The sequence below is a fragment of the Melospiza georgiana genome, chromosome 9 (genome assembly GCF_028018845.1).
Source record: "Melospiza georgiana isolate bMelGeo1 chromosome 9, bMelGeo1.pri, whole genome shotgun sequence".
In the NCBI taxonomy this organism is placed as follows: domain Eukaryota; kingdom Metazoa; phylum Chordata; class Aves; order Passeriformes; family Passerellidae; genus Melospiza; species Melospiza georgiana.
The window spans coordinates 3456962-3476045 of record NC_080438.1 but is presented as its reverse complement, the minus strand read 5'-3'; the positions used below and the strand labels follow the sequence as shown (position 1 = coordinate 3476045).

General features: G+C 46.7%; 1 protein-coding gene across 1 annotated transcript; it reads left to right on the top strand.

Annotated features, from left to right (window-relative positions):
- Nucleotides 1-408: 408 nt before the first annotated feature.
- On the top strand, nucleotides 409-18988 carry TMCO1 (transmembrane and coiled-coil domains 1). Its single transcript, XM_058029939.1, has 7 exons — nucleotides 409-544; nucleotides 1254-1331; nucleotides 4689-4748; nucleotides 8143-8189; nucleotides 8788-8855; nucleotides 12342-12486; nucleotides 18662-18988. Exons 1-7 carry the CDS (start codon nucleotides 475-477, stop codon nucleotides 18758-18760), a joined length of 567 nt encoding a protein of 188 aa, XP_057885922.1. The 5' UTR covers nucleotides 409-474; the 3' UTR covers nucleotides 18761-18988.
- The last annotated feature ends 96 nt before the right edge of the window (nucleotides 18989-19084 follow it).

Here is a 19084-nt window from a genome sequence, read left to right as displayed (position 1 = left end):
TCCTCTGTAAACGTGGGTCCTTTTTTGGGCTCAGGCTGCCCAGAAAAAGGTACCCGGACTGTCCATAACTCTTTCTCTCTTTTGTCTCATATTATCCTAATTCAAATTGTCCAAATTATCATTACTGTAATTATATTACTGCTTTTATAACCATTTTATTACTATTAAACTTTGGAAATTTTAAAAACAATGATTGGTGTTTTTCACAATGGCATGACAACAGCGCCGCTGGGGGGCGGGGCCACCGCCGCCACCGGCAGATTGACAGCAGCCTCGCCCAATCAGAGCAGCGCCCGCCGCGCATTCCCCGCCCTTCACCTTTCCCGCGGCTTCTCGCGGAGCCGGCGGCGCCAGCCGGAAGTGCAGGTGGTCGCTTCCGGGCGTTGCTAAGCAACGAGGGGCCGCAGCTTCCGGGTGGCGGGTGCACTTCCGGGTGCGCCGCGCTGTAGCCGGGTCGGGGGCGGCGGCAGCACCATGAGCACCATGTTCGCCGACACCCTGCTCATCGTGTTCATCTCCGTCTGCACCGCGCTGCTGGCCGAGGGTGAGCCGGGCGGGGCAGCGCCGGCAGCGCGGCAAGGCGAGGGAGGCTGCGGAACGGCGCTCGGGGTCAGCCGGGGCTGGCGGGGAATGGCCCCGGTCAGCGCTGAGCTGCGGTGCGGAGCGCTGGGAGCTGGGGTTGCTCCCTGCAGGAGGGAGGGAGGCTGTTGGAAGGTGAAAAGGGACGGAATGGTTCCTCCATAGCTGTCATGGGAAGGGTGTGAGCGAATCGCCTGCCCTGGCAGTGATGGTGGCTTCAGCTGCTGGAAAAGGTTGTTTTTATGTCCGTGGCTGAAACAGGGGCAGATTTTTAGGGAAGTGCTGCGTAGGTGTCTTTTGGGGTAGTCACAAGTCCCAGGTCCCGTTTCTGGTGTTGTGCCGTATCCTTAAATTCCCCTTCTAACCCCTGGCCCTAAATTCATCCCTCACCGCCAAAACAGGTTCATCAATACAAATAAAAACTCGTTTCTGTTTTACACCTACAGCTCCTTTCATGGTTTATTCCCCCATTCCATTTCACATAGCACTTGGAATGGGGATTTGAAGGGAAGGCATGGTGCAGTTTGCTGCTGCTTTGTGCTCCCTTATCTGGGTTCTGACAGCACAGGGGTTTTGGAAACATAAATTTAATTGCTGCAGGGTTTGCTCCTTGCCAGCAGCGTTGCTGCAGGAGGTTTTTCCCTGCCTGGCTCCTGGCTGAATGTTTGTTTCAGGTATAACCTGGGTGCTGGTCTATCGCACAGACAAATACAAGAGGTTAAAGGCTGAAGTGGAGAAGCAGAGCAAGAAATGTAAGTACTCACCAGGGGCTTGTTTCTGTCCTTAATTCTGTTTTTTGCTGGAAGAAGCTCAGCCAAAGACCTTTTCCCTTGTGTAAATTGCCTCTCCTGTCAGTGGAGAACAGGAGGAAGTAAAAAATTGGTCCTGGTATCTTTTTTTTTATGCACATCAGCAGCCAGTGTGTGAAATAAATGTCTGAAATACATTCACAATGTCAGAAATGTTCAAAAATGCAATTTCTGCCTTTCAGGGGCAAAGAGGAGAATCAGGTCCGTAGAAAGAAAAAGTTAGGGTTGAATAATGAATACCATGAGGAAAAAGCATTTTATGTAAAGGTTAAAAGTGGTGATTGATGGTGGGGGGTGAGTAAGGACAAAGCCATCGTAGAAAGGTCTGAGCAATCAGCTGATGGAAAACCAAATGATCCTAATGTAAACTGGAAGCAAATAGGTTAGGAAATATTAGGGAATGAGTTCATTCCACAGAGAGGAGGTAAACAAAGTGTGAGGGGAGAGGGGAGCTGAGGGTGAGCAGTCAGATCTGCATCAAATATTGAGAGAAATGGTGAACAGGAGCATGGAGTCTGTCTGTATCAGAAGCCAAGTTTCAGACTCAGAGAAATTCTGACCTTTTAGCCTCAGCTGTGTGCACCCTGCCCAAGTTGCAGCAGTGAGAGACAGCACAGGACAGCTGGGGCCAAACCAGAGCTGGTTTTACCTTACAGATAAATCATGGTGGTGTCAGTGCTTTTAATGCTGGGAGAACAACATTATCCCACGTTGCTTTTGCAGCCCAGCTTGTTTCACATTCCCCTGGGCAGTTTGAACCCAGGAGCTGCAGTGCAGTCATGTTTGTGTCACAGCTCCCACATTTTTGGGGGTTTTTGTCACCACAGCAGGAGCAGATGGGGATTGCATCCCTGCCTGCCTCACTGGAATCCCACTGCTCCTGCGTGTGGGATGGAATGAGCCCCAGAAGAGCAACTTAGAGAAGGAGTTGAAAGCCAGCTGCAGATTTAGTGTCCCCTTGTGTTTGTGCTGCTCAGCTCCAAAAGCAGTTAGCAGGGCTTAATCTCTGGGGTTTAATGAGTGCTGAAAGGGTTTAATGCTGTTTGCTTTTATAGGTCTCCTGGTGTCTAGGCTGTCATCTGTGAAGGGAGTGATGAAGGGTTCATGTGTCTCAATCAATTTCTGAGCTCCTTGTTTGATTCCCCACCACCACCAACAACAAAAAAGATGAAGCTGAATCAGGAGTCAGTAAAAAATTCAGCTTTGCTTTTTTCCCTTCCCCTCTTGTGCTGAGGACAGCTGGCTGACCTGAGGGTTTGCAGCTTGCCAAGTGGACCACTTGAGCCACACCTTTCAGCTGTTATCTAACACATCTGAAACAGGAAAAAACACATTGGAGACCTTTAAGCTCTCCCGTGAGAGCCCTAGCAGATCCTTGGGATTTGCAAAAACAAAGGGGCTGGCCAGTGTGCTTGAGCAGACATTGTTACTCCTTAATTTCATCTCTTCCTGTCCCCTCCTTCCTCGGGAGAGGCTCAGCCCTGCCTGAGGCTGCTGCAGGCATGGTTCTGGGTGAATGCAGGGCTAAATGGACAGGGCTGAAAGCTGTCCCTGGAATTTCTGATTTGTTGGTGTGGATGTTCCCATGGGAATTGGGGCTGGGAGCTCCTGGGGCTTGGCATGAGTTTTAGCAGCACTGCCTAGGGTTTAGAGCTGGGGCTGTGGGGTGATGTGCACAGGGCAGGATGGGGTTCCCAGCTGGATTTGACACAGGGAAGGTTATGGACACACCATTCTGTGAGTGCATTGTGGCATCTGACACCTCTCCAGTATTCCCTGGGGACTCAGGCTCCCTGTTTTCCTCCCTGCCCACCAGAGCTCCTCTGGTTCCTTGGGAACAGCAATTGTTTCTCGCTCTGTTGCCATGGAGGGATGATGTTGAGGTGGCTTGTCTGGGCTGCTGTGATTTTCTCAGCAGTTGTGACTGACTCACAGGCGTTCCTAAGGCAGCTCTGCAGATCCTGGTGTGGCTTGGAAGGTTGGCTGGCTTCATTTCCCCTGGGCTGTGAAATCAGGGCTGTACTGAGCTGGTACTCCATGAGGGAGGGCAGCCCCAGCACTCAGGTGTCTGTGAGCTCACACTGAGCCCAGGCTCTGGTTTGGGATATGCTGTGACCATGTTCACAGGGGTTTTAGGGTGAGGGAAGAGATGAGGATCTGACTCATGTTTCAGAAGGCTTCATTTATTATTTTATGATATATATTATATTAAAACTGTACTAAAAGAATAGAAGAAAGGATTTCATCAGAAGGCTGGCTAAGAATAGAAAAAGAATGATAACAAAGGTTTGTGGCTCAGCTCTCTGTCTAAGCCAGCTCACTGTGATTGGCCATTAATTACAAACAACCAACATGAGACCAATCACAGATGCACCTGTTGCATTCCACAGCAGCAGATAATCAATGTTTTTGTTCCTGAGGCCTCCCAGCTTCTCAGGAGGAAATTTCCTAAGGAAAGGATTTTCCATAAAAGGTGTCTGTGACAGATATGGTACCTGCACTTTGCATAAATACACTGAGTTTAAAGTAAAAAAAGTTGTTAGAACATGGTCATGCTTCATCATCCTTGCATTCTGGAGTACTCTTATTATAGATCTTGAATAAAAGTGTCTCTTTCTTCCTGGAAAAGCCCTTTTTGCTGTCCCAGAACCTCATTTGCAGCACATTTGCTGTGTTCCATGTCCCTGTGCTGCCTCTGCTGGCCTGCCTTGCTGCAGTGGTGGTTGGTGCATGTCTCATGTGGGGTTTTAGTACCTTTGCCCTTAGGCTTCTGCTTTAAAATATTGGAAATGCTTCGGTGCTAATGAATTGAAGAATGGAGAGGCTGTGGCTGCCTGCTTGGACAGCATTTCCCCTGAGAATGCCTGCCTGTGAAGAAGAGATGTAGGAGAACACAGACTTTGCTGTATTCTGCTTCCCACTGCAGATAATCAGGAGCAGAGCTTGCCACAAAGCTCTTTTCATCCCACTTGCTGAATCAAAAGTACTGTCTGATGCTAATGACAAATCAGCAAGGGTGGCTTGAGCCAAATTTGTCCCCAGACTGCTCTGTCCACAGTGCCATGGGCTCTTGACAGAATTCAAAATTAACTCTTAAATATGTTTGTATCTTATCCAGGGTTTTGATTTTTTTTTTTTTAATTAAAAAGTGATTGGTGTAGGTAGTTGATAACTTCTTGATTCTGAACATGTTATCAGTCCTATTTAGCTGTTTTTTGTGCCCCTGTTCTGCAGAGGACTAAAATGTTCTGTTGGTGGTATCACTGTGCAGAAATGATGGAGGATCTTTTCCTTTTGCAGTGGAAAAGAAGAAGGAAACCATAACTGAATCAGCAGGCCGACAGCAGAAAAAGAAGATAGGTAAGACTGGCACCTCAAGAATGGTGAAAAGTTGAGAAACTGATGGAAGTGATTATCCTTTCCTTCCTTTCAAGGCTGTTTATTCATTTGCCTTGCTCTTGCAAGGCAGGAGAGAGCCAGCCAGCCTGCCTCCTGATGGTTTTGGTCAGATCACTGGGAGGAGCAGCACCTCTTGCTGAGCTCCCTGACTTTTCCTCCCATTTTAGCCTTGATATCTATGGCTGTTACTAACTTCAGCTGTCAAAGTCTTTGCTGCAGTGCTGTAGCTGTAGGACTCAAATTATGATTTTTTTTTCTCCCCTCTCATTTGTACATTTTAGAGCTGAAGATGTTCATGTTAACTATAACCATGCTTAGATTAATTTCAATCTTGATAAATCAGTTTTGCTCAATTTTAGGCAGTGATTTATTTTTCCATTCTTTTTCATTGTCAGTAAGCTGAATTCTTTCAGGGCTAGGGTAAGTATTGACCCAAGCAAGACCAGAGTGAAGAGATGTTGAAAGGTTTTAGGAGGATCTGCCGTCTGCAGGACTCGCAACGTGCAGCAAAGCTCAGTTCAGTTATTACAGAGATTGTGGCAGGAACACTTTTGAGAGCTCCTGGGAGTTGGTTTCCTCATTCCTCTGTAACACCAGGTAGCTGGATTAGTCATTTGATCTGTACAAAGCTTGGGAATTATAAACACATCTTCAAACAGCTCTTCCTAGGTAGAAAACCTGTTGTCGTTAGATTCCTGAAGGGACAGGAGCCAAAATGCTTCCTCTTGTGCATTTCACTTCTTAATCTTGACTAATCCCTGCCTGGGATGAACACTGCTTGGTGGAAAAGGCAGCTTTGAAAGTGACCATGTGCAACAACTGCAGATAACATTAAATAAAGAAAGTGTGACAATGACTTTTTTGCAGGGCACCATCCAAACTGTGTTCCTAGCAGGCAATATGTGACTTGTGCTTGGGCTAAACCAATAAACAGTAGAATCTGAGGACTTCAGATGCTCCACCAGTTTTTATACACTGAAATAATCTTGTTTTGCAGATGGAAAACAAAGCACAAAGGGACAAAGATCAGAACTTAGGAAACGACCACTGATTTTGTTTGCTGTGATGCTTGCTGGCCAAGCCTAAGATTCTGACACTGATTTTTTTTTTCTCTTTTTTTTTTTTTTTAACAAGTGTGCATAACTTCAGTATTTCATTTGTGTTCAGGCAAAGATGAATTCTTGGTGTTCCTGAAAAACCAGACCCTAAATGTCACACTGGACTTCCAGAAAATGACTCAGAGCTGTTAAGTTGAAATCTCTGATCTCAGTAACTTACTGGATGTCAAATCATTCTGCAAGATGGGGCATTGTTGTCACAGCAAATCTACTTGTGCTGGAGCTCTTCCAAGTTCTACCATTTTAGTTAACAAAAAGTAAATATTGAGCTGAGGCTTTATGGATAAGTAACAGCTGTGGTACAGACCTGCCTCAGTTGCCATCTGTTCTGCACACAGAATAAGACAGGAGGTGTGTGGATGATACTACTTGGTTTCATAAGGGATGAATCATGCTTGTGCACAAGGAGGTAGGGGGAAAGTAGCTTGGGAAGGCTTCATTTGGTGTTTCCTACATAAAAACCTTTATTTTTAGCTAAAATGAATGCATTGTCACATTTTTGGACACTGCTGGAACAGGACACCTTTTGCACTGGTTTTGCCTTCTGTCATTTGAGTTTAAAGGGATGATTTGTTAGCTTAAACCTTGCTACTGCTTTCTGTATCCATGTGCTTCTGGAAGAAAAGACAGAGATTCCCAGGAGTGCACACCAGTGCTGGATGGACAGCAAGACTAAAACAAAATAAAACAAAAATCCCCAGTCCTGGCAAATCTCTAGCCCTGTATCCTCATGGTTTGTGTTCCAGTGAGCTCCAGGGAGCTGCTGGTTAACCAGTCCTCTTTCTCTGTGCCTTTTCCCAATTGTAAACTACCCAGCAAAGTGCTGATGTGTGATTTGGGGAGGAACAGACCATTGATGTAAGTTGGTAGATCACCCAGAATGTGTTCATTTTGAATCTGTAGAAATAGGTGAGAGCCAGGTCAGGTATATTGAGCAATCAGAGCTGTGTTCTTTCCTCCCTGTAACCTTTAACCCACCTAAATAGATGGTTAATTATGCAGCAGAGGGGAAAAAACAAGTATTTGTGCCAAATGTGATTCCTGAAGAGCTGGCCTGTGCTCGCTGAAATGTCCCAGGACACAACTTTCTACCTTGCTCAGGAAACAGGTGTCTGAAAGGTTCCTGCCAGAGGGGCTGGTTTGTAGTTAGGAGCAAGTGGAAATAGCAAAGAGGCTTCTGAGGAGTTGGGTAGGGGTGCTGCTGTTGCTTTTCATCACAGAATCTGTGAATCCCTGTGCTTGGCAGGGGCTTGGGAGAGAAATTTTGGAGTTTCTGAGGTGTGGTACTGAAAGTTTCTGATACTGAAAGTTTCTGGTACTGAAACTTCAGTGAGGATCCCTCAAAATTCCCATGCTGGATAGGCCTTGGCAGTCCTGCATCCTCCCCTCTTCACTGATGCTGTTCTTTGGGTATTCCTTCATCATCCACGTCCTTATTGCAGCTGGCTGTTGCTTCCCACCCCCTCTGGATCCATCCAAGGCATGATGGAGACAAGGGACAGGAAAGGTGACAGATAGTGGATGATGCTGAAGGCCAGAGCAGCCCTCCAGTGAGGAACATGGAAAATGCTCTCTTGAAAATCTGAGTGTCTTTGAAGTCTGTGGTGATTTAAGGACAGACTAAATTTCCATAATATTTCCTGCAAAGCCCAGTAATACACTCATTACTGAATTTCATGTAGGAAATCTCTTTCCTCTTTGGAGAATCTCCTAGGTGTGAGAAGAGTGCAAAATTCATTACTAAGACCAGCAGGATTTTGGCATTGCTGAGGTGCAGCTCCCAGCTCTGTGCATGGTTTTCCCTTTGGAGACCTCCAGAAGGAAATCCTTATTTATTTGATGTATTTATGCTGGTGTGCAGCAGATTGATCACTGCTCCCTTTGGGAACTGTGCTAGAGGAGCACTGTTTTTGTTTCCTGGCAGCAGTGCTCATGCTCCTGAGTGAGTTGGTTGAGTTAGCAAATCTGACTTTGGGTGCATTTCTTTCAAAAATGCTGAATGTGTGATTCCAGCCGCCTCCTCTCTTTGTGCCTGACTTGCTGCATGTTGCTGTGCTGGAGAAGCAGTTGGCTATGTGCAGTTTTTCACTTTCTACTGTCTGGCAAAGAGAGCTGGAGTTGATTTTGGAAGTGTTATTTGTTTGGAGAGCCAAAGAGGTTAAGTTTTCCTGGAAATGAAAACACTCTGGTTTCTAGGTTGACATAACTGATTATAACTGTTGGTTTTGTCTTTCCAGAGAGACAAGAAGAGAAACTGAAGAATAACAACAGGGACTTGTCAATGGTATGAACATTTAAAGCCAGTTCCCAACTGCTGGAGATTCAGTCAGTTTCCCAACAGAAAGATTTTGTTCCATTGGCAAAGAAAGCTGCTTTTCCTCTGGAAGGGTCCTTCTGGATTTTCTCTGATAACTAGAGATTTTATTTTGAGCCACAGAGTTAGTGCCTCATCTCAGGCCAAACCTTAGCTATTTCCATCTTTAGAAGTCTCCATGATGATTTTCAAAGTAGAATTAATTTTTGTGGCTTCCTAAAGCGTTGGTCACTGTAATGATTCCTCTGCTGGGAGTCCCCTGGGAATCTCCCTGGTGGGTTTTATAGGCTTAAGGAAAAACTAAAACCAGCCTGGGGAAGGTAACAGGACAATCCTTGAGCACTTGTTGGTTTTCTCTCCCTGCAGTAGCACCTCCCATCAGTGGCTGCCTTTGTACCAAGTCTCTTGAGGATTTCTCCAGTCATTTTCACAACCCCTCTGTGTCCTGGGCCATCCTTTTCCCCTGTTGATTTCAGTGATCTGTACAAAGCCTGTTTTTAAGGGTGTGAGATCATAAGACCTCAGTGTGGGCCTGTTGTTTTGAATCTCTCTGAATTTTTACTCACAGGTTCGGATGAAATCCATGTTTGCCATTGGCTTCTGCTTCACTGCCTTGATGGGAATGTTCAACTCCATGTAAGTATCAGCTTCCTGCATTGTTTTCTGAAATTTTTATGGTGAACATATTTTCCACCTTCCCTTCATCACTTGAAATGTTAAGAGTGACATTGTCCAGCTAAGAACCACAAATAAATAAATGGATCCATATTTCATCTGGAGAAGTGGTGGTTTGGTCATCACACACATTTTCTGCTCTAAGGGGAACATTGAGTACTGAGCACAACCAAACTGAACAAATTGCCTTCAGTCTAGACACAGCTTTAATATCTTTTCTGCATGGGAACATCCTGATTAGGGCAAGTTTGGTGCGTGTCAGGCAAACATCTTCAGTCTTCAGCTGCTTTGGCTTTGCTGTGATGGTGTGACCAGAGTGCTCTTGCAAACAAAACTGGGTCAGCTCCCTTGCCCTTAGAAATGAGCTGTAATTGCTGAGTTTGTTGTTGCCCTACTTGAGGAAATCAGAGTCTAGATATAAACAGGTCCAGGCATGGGCTCCAAGCTTAATTTGTTTTAAAAGTGAGCTGGGAAGGGTGTAGTTTAAAAAAAACAAACAGACAAGAAACCTCAAACTGGTTTGCACGGTTATAGACAGCTTTGTTTCAAATATGCAAATCTGAAAGGCTGTGCTTGGCTTTTAAACCTTGATTTACTTGAAATATGAACTGTTGGCTGTTAAATCTGAAGATGACATGAATATTGTTAGGATAACCTTTAGGAGATTGCTTGATATCTGGGAAATATCCTTGCCCTGCAAACAGGAATTTACATTCTTGGGCACCAAAGCCTTTGGCTTCTGTGCTGGCAGTCCCCAGGATACACTCAATTGTTATTTTACTGGAGATCTGTGGGTGGATAAATTGCAAACATGGGGTAACATAATAACAGAAGTGCCACTGTGTGGATCCTTTATTTGTTCAGCTTAGTCAGACTTCAGCATTCTGAGCAGAGCAAAGCAGCCCAGCACTGGAGTATGTTAAAATTTGGGCTCAGTCTTGAGTCAGTGATGTCTCATTTCACTGCAGGGCTGGAGGTGCATCATGAGCAATGAGGGGTCTGAGGGGGCATTTGTAGGGTTGCACTTGAGACTTGCAAGTGCTTGCCTTGCTCTTTGGGTACAGTACAAACACCAACACCTGCCCCTAAAGCAGACTGAAAAACAAACTAAAAATGCTTTACCCCACTGTGCCCTCTTTCCTAGAGGGGGAAGTAGCAGTTCCTCTGAGTGTTCTGTGACTAACAAGTACTGCAGAACTGTAAGTTTGTTAAGAACTTTAGGAAGGGGTTGATTTGGGTTAAATTCTATATTGTTCCTTCTTTCATAGATATTAAAAAAAAAAAAACAAACAAACTTCTACGAAGTTTACTTGTCTTGTTCCTCTTTAGAGGATTCCTGCCCACATGCTGCTGAGCAGATGATGTCTGCCTTGGGGCCTATCTTTTATTTAACTGCCTCTTTCCTTAGAGGCAGTGTGAGCAGCAGGAGTATCCATGGAGGCACTTGTGGGTGTGGGAGGAAAAGGAGGAAAAGGGTGGCTGACACCTGCAATGGCTGTGGCCACGTTTGCTGCTTTTCCTGTTCTTGAATGAGTTCATGGCTGCTGGGAAAAAAGGAGCAGGAATTGTGTGCAGGCAGCACCCTTTGGACAGGTACTGTGCAGATGCTGTGCTCTGTCTGAGCACCTCACCTCATTGCCAGGTGTCCCCTTAGCCAAACTGGAAATCACTGGGATGGTTTCCCCTGTCATTCCTGGAGTGGCAGCAGGTTGGAAATGTCAGCAGGGCTGGTTTAAACCCAAGGAGCAGAATGCTGTGCCCAAGACAAACAGCTGAGGGACTGTTGTTGTTTAAAAGGTTCATTATGGCACTGAGATCTGCAGCAGCAGTGGCCTCCAAGCCACCAGGGATGTCACCTGGGGCAGAAATTACCTTCTGTGTGTCTCAATTTTCTCTTGCCAGGAACTTTTTCATGCAATCACTCCCCCCTGCCTTACTCTAAGAGTTGTGCATTCTGGTACCTCTTAATAACTGTGAAAACCTGCTGGAATTAAAAGCAGGTACCTGAGGGTGCTACTGCTGAAGTACTTGTCATTCTCCCAGCAGGAATAACGCAGAATTTTAAGCCACTGGGGGATGTTCCAGGGAGATAAACATCCGTTCTGAGCTCTTTTGCCAAACTGCCTGTGAGATGTAAACAAAGTTGGCGTGTGTTTGAGCTGTGGCTGTGTGAATGCATCTCCACAGGAAAGAAAGCTCATTTAGGATCTCTTGAAACAAGAAACACCTGTTCGAAAATCAGCACATGCAGAGAAAATAACATCCAAATGTGCACATGCTGATGAGGCATCATACACATCTACATCAAAAGATTGGGTTGACTGGTCTGGCTTGGGAGAAATCTTTGCTAACTGGCCAGAATTCACACTCTGCCTGATGCCCTGGAATGTGGGCCTGGAGGGATTCCAGGAGTAGGATATGTGCTGGGAATATGCAGTATCATCCTGTCCCTGCACTGCCTTCATCTCCACAGCTAATGCAGACAAACTGGGGCTATCAAGTGCTCCTTGATGGCTCTCCTGTGCATCCTGAGGAGCACAGCTGCTCCAGGGAAGGAAAAGGTGTCTTTGATTTATGCTCTGGTTTAAAAAACGCTGTTTTGCTTGAAGCAGAGGGTCTGTCTTGTTGCAGTAACTGCAGTACAGCAGGGTGACAGTCATTCATCTTTTATTGAAGTGCTGACTGTGCTCTGGGAAGTGATCTGCTAAATCTGACTGGGAAATAAAATGCACCAGAAAACTGCAAAACACCGAGATTTCATGAAGCAGCAGCTTGTCCAGCTGATCACTTCAATCACTAGGAAACACTTTGATTGTGGTGAAAGTGTTCCTGAGGGAATCCTACCCTGTGGAGGGCTTGGAGAGAGAGATGTCTTTATCCTCCTTGTGTGACAGTGTTCACAGGGGTCTCGGGTTGAGGGAAGAGACCAGGATCTGACTCCATGTTTCAGAAGGCTTGATTTATTATTTTATGGTATATATTACATTAAAACTATACTAAAAGAATAGAAGAAAGGTTTTCATCAGAAGGCTAGCTAAGAATAGAATAGGCAAGGATGATAACAAAGGTTTGTGGCTCGGCTCTCTGTCTGAGCCAGCTGGGACATTAATTAGAAACATTGGCCATTAATTAGAAACATCCAACATGGGCCAATCAAAAATTTACTTGTTGCATTCTACAGCAGCAGATAATCAATGTTCACATTTTGTTCTTGAGGCTTCTCAGCTTCTCAGGAGGAAAAATCTGAAAGAAAGGATTTTTCATAAAAGATGTCTGCGACACTCCTTGGTGCAGTGTGTGGAGAGGGGCTGGAGAAGGCAGCAAAGCCTTTCAGCCTTCCCTGTTGCCTTCCCTGCTCTGGTGGCCTGTTGAAGGTGCTCACTTGTTCTTCTCATATCCCAAAGCTCTTTGCTGTCTCCAGTGGTGATCCAGTGCTCTCTTTTCCAGATTTGATGGCCGAGTGGTGGCAAAGCTTCCATTTATCCCCCTGTCGTACATCCAAGGTCTCTCCCACCGCAACCTCCTGGGTGAGGATTACACCGACTGCTCCTTCATCTTCCTCTACATTCTCTGCACCATGTCAATCAGACAGGTGAGTACACTTTCCCTGGAGCAGGGAAGGCTTTTCCCCATCCAGGAAGAGGAGTTGTGCATGTGTAATCTTGGATCTGTGTGTGGTTTCTGTGTTTGTCTTCGTTCCTGTGCCTCCTATTCCAAGCAGTTCTAGGTTGGGATCGTTAAAATTGCTGTCCTGGATGGGCCTGGAAGATTTGCTGGAGACTTGCACCAGGGCTCTAGGACAGAGTTGGCAGAAATGGATTCCTGAGCTGTGTGATAACTTTGTGGGTTGCCATACCAAGAGATTGTGTCCATCAGAAGCTGATCTAAGTCCTGCTCCTTAGTAATTACAACTTTTACAGCAATATGTGCATCTTTACAAACAGCAGCATCTTTAGGGGGAACTTTCTAGGGGGCTTGCAGCTCTGTAAAAGTTTCAGCAGTCCATAAAGTTGCTAGAAAAGTGAGGAAAGAGTTAAAGCTGCTCTCTTGGGCTTGTCCTTCCTATTTTTGCTGGCTGCCTGATTTTTTTCAGAATTTTAAGAACTGTACCTTTGGTGTCAGGTCTCTCCAGCATTAGGGACGTGGCACAGAGAGGGGTCTGGTATGATAGCCAAGAGCAGGCTCCACAGAGCTCTCCAGCAAAGCTCCATAGTCCCACCTTTTGGAAGAGGATGAGGATAAGGGACCTGTTCAGGAGGGTTCACTGGCAGCTCAAGTGGCAGAATGGCTGGGGAGGACAGGAGGACCTTCTCAGTGCCACAGGAAGTCTGTTTTGTTTTTCACTTTCCCCACAGGGTGCTGGGGATAGGTTAATGTACTCTGGATTGCTGGTGCAAGTAGCTGCAAATCACCTTCCCTTCTGTATTCATATTTCCCTTTTCTTTGATTCACTTCCTGAATTCTTGCTGCTTTTCTCCTTAACCCCCTTGTTGCTTTTCCTCAGGGTGCCAAGGAAACTTAGACTAAGGGATTTAGACTTAGATGAGCAAAGGGAGGTGGTGTGTAATGCCAGGAGCTGGGCTGAGCTTGATGGAGCAGCTCCATAACTTTAGTTCCTTTAGTCACAAAGTGCATGCTGGTGGGTGGAATTCCCCATAGCCCTTTGTACTGGGTGTTTGTGCTGGAATGGATCCCAGATCCCTGTCCAAAAGCAGATAATGAATTGTAGAATCATTTCTGCTGAAAGGAACATCTGGGGGTTCACCCCTCACCCCAAGCAGGCCCAGCTTCACCAGAGGCCAGGCAGGGCCTTCCTCACTGTCTTTGCTGCAAGACAAACTTTCACTTCCCAGTGGTAGAGAAGGGTTTGCTGCTTTGAAAGCTCTGAGGATCACCTTCCAGAATTCTGGAATTCTGGTCTGATGCTGTTCCTTCAGGCAATCTTGGCTGGTGCTGCTCTGTGTTACCTGTTACATGGAAAGTCCTTTCTTTTCAGTGTTGCAGATTATGATTTGGGTTGACTGGGGAATTCTTTTGCTAAAAAATCCCTCATTTGTTTTGTCCACAATTCCTGTGGTTAATTCTAATGCTGGGTATTTCCTGATGTTCTATATGGTGAAATTTGTGAGCACCATGAACTGAGGGGCAGAAATGCCAAGCTCTTTGCAGTGGGTTGTGCTTTCCATAAACTCCTGGAAAAAAATTGCCCTTGTGCTTGAGATGTCCCTGTGGAGGAGGAGAGTTTATTGCTCTGGAGAAGGGTGTGAGACTGCAATCTTCCCAGTGCTGCATTATCTACGTGATCATGGTTAACAATTCCTGCACTCCTCCAGCTGTCAGGCAGCTCAGCTCCTTCCTCCTTGCTGCTCCAGGGAAGGGCAGGGACACCTCAGTTTGCACAAGAGCTCAGAACTGAAGCTGTGATTGCTGCTGGCATCCTGCTCTTGGCTTTATTGCCACTTGAAAGCACCTAGGTGATAACAGCATTGGGAAGAGCAGAGCTGTGACAGGCTGGGGGAGAGGGCAAGAAAGTAATTAAGGGCTTAAAATGGTGCCAGAGACTTGCACTTGGTGCTCTCAGTGACCTTGGTGGTGAAGGCTTTGTGAGCCTTTGTATTTCCCTGTGTGCAGAAGGGGAAATCTTGCCAGGTTGGCTTTGAAACTGGTGCTGGCTCAGGGGAGGACAAGTGGTGTGGGAGTTGGTGTCTGGCTTGATGCAGCTGACACACAAGAGGAGGAGTGCAGATGTACCAAAAATCAGGGAAAAGGTTGTGAACAAAGCAAGGAGGCCACAGTGCCTCAGTTTTTCCTTAAATCCTGGAGCTGCCTGTGAAAGCATCAAAGACAGGGAAGAGAGATGTTCCTGTGGAGCTCAGAGGTAGAGCAGGAACTCGGCTGTGTGTGAAAAAACAGCAACCTGGTGGGAAATGCAGGGGAGGCTGCCTGGGCGGTGATTAAAGTGACATTAGTGGGACAGGCAGGAGCAGCATCAGGGACTCTCTTCATGTGGGGGTGAGAAACTCTTCAAACACTGACTGGGAAGCTTTGCTGCCTGTGACCTGGCCAGCATCTCCCAAAATAGTCACCTCGCCGTGAGTAACTTCCTTTGCGCTGTTCCCAGCTCTCCCTGGCACGTAAATCCTGTCCCCCAGTTCCTCCTGCCTTCCTGTTTGGAGAGAGGAGGGCTGCTGGGAGAGGCCTTCCAAGGGTCCTTGAGCTGCTGGGATTTCAGCTGGGAAAGTCTGCTGCTGTGCTGGGTGGGAGCTGCAGTGTCAGGGTTACATCCTCTGTGGCTGCTCCTGGTTGTGAGCTCCCAGCCTTCACCTGTGCTGGTTGGGAACAGGGATGTGCTGCTGTTCCTGGGCTGTTTGCTGCTCCTCACTTCCTTTTCACACACATCTGAGCTGTAGATTAGGCTGCTTCTCACCAAAATGTATTCCCAGTGGGAAGGGGAGCCAGCAGTTATCCCTGCTGCCAGGACTGTGCTTTCCCACAGGGCCTGGTCTTAGGGCAGGGAGCCACTTGCTGCCTTGTCTGAGGTCCCTTCTGGGTTTGAAGACCAAAGCAGGAGCAGGTCCCCAGGAGTAGCAGCATCTGCAAAGTACCTGTCCAAAGGGTGCTGCTTTGGGAATAAGTTTTGGTGAGAAGCAAAAAAAATCACCAAAAATCGCCAGATGTGGGAAGGGGAGCCAGCAATCATCCCTGCTGCCAGGACTGTGCTTTCCCACAGAGCCTGGTCTTAGGGCAGGGAGCCACTTGCTGCCTTGTCTGAGGTCCCTTCTGGGTTTGAAGACCACAGCAGAGCAGCTCCTGTGCTTCCTTCAGTCATTTGAGGGAAGATCAGAAGAGCTCAGATGGGGGATTTGGATCTCTAAATATTTACTCTTCCCTCCCTGCTCCTCTGATGATCATGCTTGTGTCGGAAGCAGGCTCTGCAGATTTCCCTGTCCAGCGTGGCCCGCAGCAGACGTGACAAGGTTTCTGCTGGACCCTGCCCCATCTTTGGTGTTTGCAGGTGTAGATTTCAGGATTGCTGTGCAGCAAAACACGCTTTGGAGCTGGTGTGTGATGTTTTCTGCCTTCCAGAGCAGGGGGAGACTGTCCCTTCCTCTTCAAGCAGTTGGAATGAACTTTAGCACCGCAGTTCTCCACTTTGTCCCTGCTGGAAGGAGCAGGGAGGAGGCAGTGCACGCTTCCCTGGATCCCTGCTGGATCTCTGCTCCGCGGGTGAGCCGCTGGAAGCTGACAGCGCCCGGCTCCTCTCCTGCTGGCTCTGCAGCACCCTCTGCTGTGCTTGCTCTGCCCCTTGGCTGCTCCTTTGTGTCCGTGCCTCGATCCAGGAGACACTGGGGGGAACCAGGGCAAGGAGGTAATGCTCTCAAGCACATTCAGTTGCTGAACATCAAGCAGGGGCTGGTTTATGTATGCCATGGGCTAAACGTGATGTAATTCCTCTTCTTGTGTTCCTTGTGTGTGGGTTGAAGCCTTCCTTTTCATCATCTCCAGCTGAAATGAATCCTGATTTTATCTTATTTTAGCTACTGTGGAATTGGAAAACTATCTGATTATTTCCCCCCCTTTTCGTTCCTCCCCTCCCTTTTTCCCACTCCATTTCCCCCCCCCTTTTTTTTCCTTTTTTCCCCTTGTTTTCTTCTTTAGTTTATTCTCCTTCCATGATACAAAAAGTTCAAGAGCTCTGTGCCCTTGCTGTCTGACCTATCCTGACAGTTATTTTGGAGAGGACACTCAGGTTTGAAGAGAATCCTTCCTCTTTTTGTTGTCTTCATAGCCAGCACTCAGGTGGTGACACAAGGAGGACACAGTTGTTTTATTCTTTCCCCAGGAGCAGCATCTTGAGCTGGACTCCCTTACAGTGAAGGATGAAACTGAAAGAACTGAGGGCTCTTTGTAGTTGCACTGTTGTGAAATTTAAAAGACATTTCACAAAAATCAAGCAAAACATTCACATTTAAATATTTTGCTGTGATTTTTTTTTTTTTTTTGCTTATGCCTGGCTCTGCTAATTATCTCTTCCCCTGTTTGTTGTTTTCCACTGAAACACCCTGCTCAGATGCAGATGAGGTCATCCCAATAGTCAGGTTTTGGGGTTTGCTCCATATGTCCTGTTGTCCTGCATGTCTCCAGTGCCCCATTGATCTGTGTGCAGAACAATTAACAGGCATTCATGTTAATTCTGGGCCTAAGCTCCTGACTTGCACTTGGCACATGCTCTGGTTGCCATGCTGCTGTCCCAAATTCCAGCTGCATTAGGAGGCTCCAGCTGCCACGGCCAGCACCAGCAGCGCTTTCTGGAATTTGGGAAAACCCAGGGCTGCCGAGTCTGCCCATGAGCACTGCTGGGAGCCTGCACTGCAGTTAAATTGCAGTGGGATTTTATGGAAATAGGGTGTGTGAAGACAGCTGACTGTGGGGTGTGTAGCTGGAAATGGGAAAGAATCATTGTCCAAAATACGGATTTGGTGTTGAGGGGCTTTTGTTGAGCTCAGGAGGAATGGCCCAGCCATTCTTGTCTGGCTCCATGCTGAGCTGTTTGAGCACCTAGGGAGAGAGGGTCAGTATATGATGGATTAAGATTATGTGGGTGAGAACCTGAATCTGTTAAAACAAATGTGGAGGTTTTACTTGTGCTGCTGGAGAGAGTCCAGCACAGAGATGATTTGGGGTCTGGAACATCTCTAAAGATGAGAGACTACAGGAGCTGGGCCTGTTTAGTCCAAAGAGAAGACTGAGAGGGAATCTTATAATGTGAAAATCTCAAAGGTGGGTTTCAAGAGGATGGTGCCAAAACTTCAGTGGTGCCCAGCAACAGGATGAGGAGCAGTGGCCATGAATTAAAAAACAAATTCCACCTCAGCATGAGGAAAAAAATCTTTCAATGAGGGTGCAGAGCATGGAACAGCTGCCCAGGGAGGGCGTGGAGTCTCCTTTTCCAGAGACATTGCAAATCCATCTGGATGTGTTCCTGTGTCACCTGCTCCAGGTGACCCTGCCTTGGCTGGGAGGGTTGGACTGGATGGTCTCGAGAGGTTCCTTCCAACCCCAGATTTTCTGTGAGCAGAGTTGGGATTTCTTCCTCTTTGTTTCCCTTGCTGTGAAAAATGCGTATTTTATGATTGGCTTTTTGCAAATATTAAAATGAATATTATATGTGTTGTGTTAGAAAGTAATGCTGTCTTAATTTTCTTAAGTAGTGTGTTAAATATAATTTTAGGTTATAACATAAGGTTAAAATAGAAACTATGTTACGTAGGATACTTTTTTCTAAAGAAAGGACTTGCACTGAGATAGCAGCCACAGGACACCTGAGTCTTTCAGAGAAAGAGAATTTATTGCTCCATTATCAGAAGAAATGAACTTCTTCCCACCTTGCTCAGCCCTGAAGACTGAGAGGAAGCTGACACTGCCCATACAGAATCCTGTGTTTGAATGGAATTTATGCATCGTGTATGAGGTGTATGAATATGCAACAGGCTGTTGCTTTTAAGGGTTAATCCTCTGTTAACGTGGCTCCTTTTTTGGGCTTATTTTGCCCAGAAAAAGGTACCCGGATGTCCATAACTCTTTGTTTCTATTATCTCATATTGTCCTAATCCTAATTGTCCAAATTATTATGACTCTAATTATATTGCTGTTTTCATAACCATTTTATTACTATTAAACTTTTGGAAATTTTAAAAACAAGCGATTGGCATTTTTCACGCTTGCCACACTCTGACCTGCCGTGGTGCTCTTTGTTGTTCTTGCAGAACATCCAGAAGATGCTCGGCCTCGCTCCCTCCCGGGCTGCCACCAAGCAGGCAGGAGGCTTCCTTGGCCCCCCACCTCAGGCAGGGAAGTTCTCCTGAAGCAGAGCCCTCAGGGAAGCCTGGCCAGTGCCACCAGCCTGCCTTGGGGAGCTGACAACAGGGATTCTGCACCAGGCATCGCCCGTCTGAACCCCGGCTATGCACTATTGACACCATCATCCATTCCGAGCGTTCCACCAGCGGTTGTTCGTTCATCCAACCAAGAAACTTCTCTCGGAAGATAGCGCGACCTTTGTTTCTGAGTAATAAACGGCATGGGCATGTTAATTTATGTTAAGAACGTCTCTTAATTGGGTGCTGGGGAGCGGGCTCGGCTGCCTGGCGGGCGGCACGCCCCGGGCGGGGCGGGCCCTGACGGTGAAA

What these genes read in the sequence shown, in the direction of transcription:
- TMCO1 (XM_058029939.1), top strand. Translation starts at nt 475, where the DNA reads ATGAGCACCATGTTCGCCGACACCCTGCTCATCGTGTTCATCTCCGTC. An exon ending in GGAGAAGCAGAGCAAGAAAT is followed by an intron (nt 1,332 to 4,688) that starts GTAAGTACTCAC and finishes TTCCTTTTGCAG; the next exon opens with TGGAAAAGAAGAAGGAAACC. An exon ending in GCACCATGTCAATCAGACAG is followed by an intron (nt 12,487 to 18,661) that starts GTGAGTACACTT and finishes TTGTTCTTGCAG; the next exon opens with AACATCCAGAAGATGCTCGG.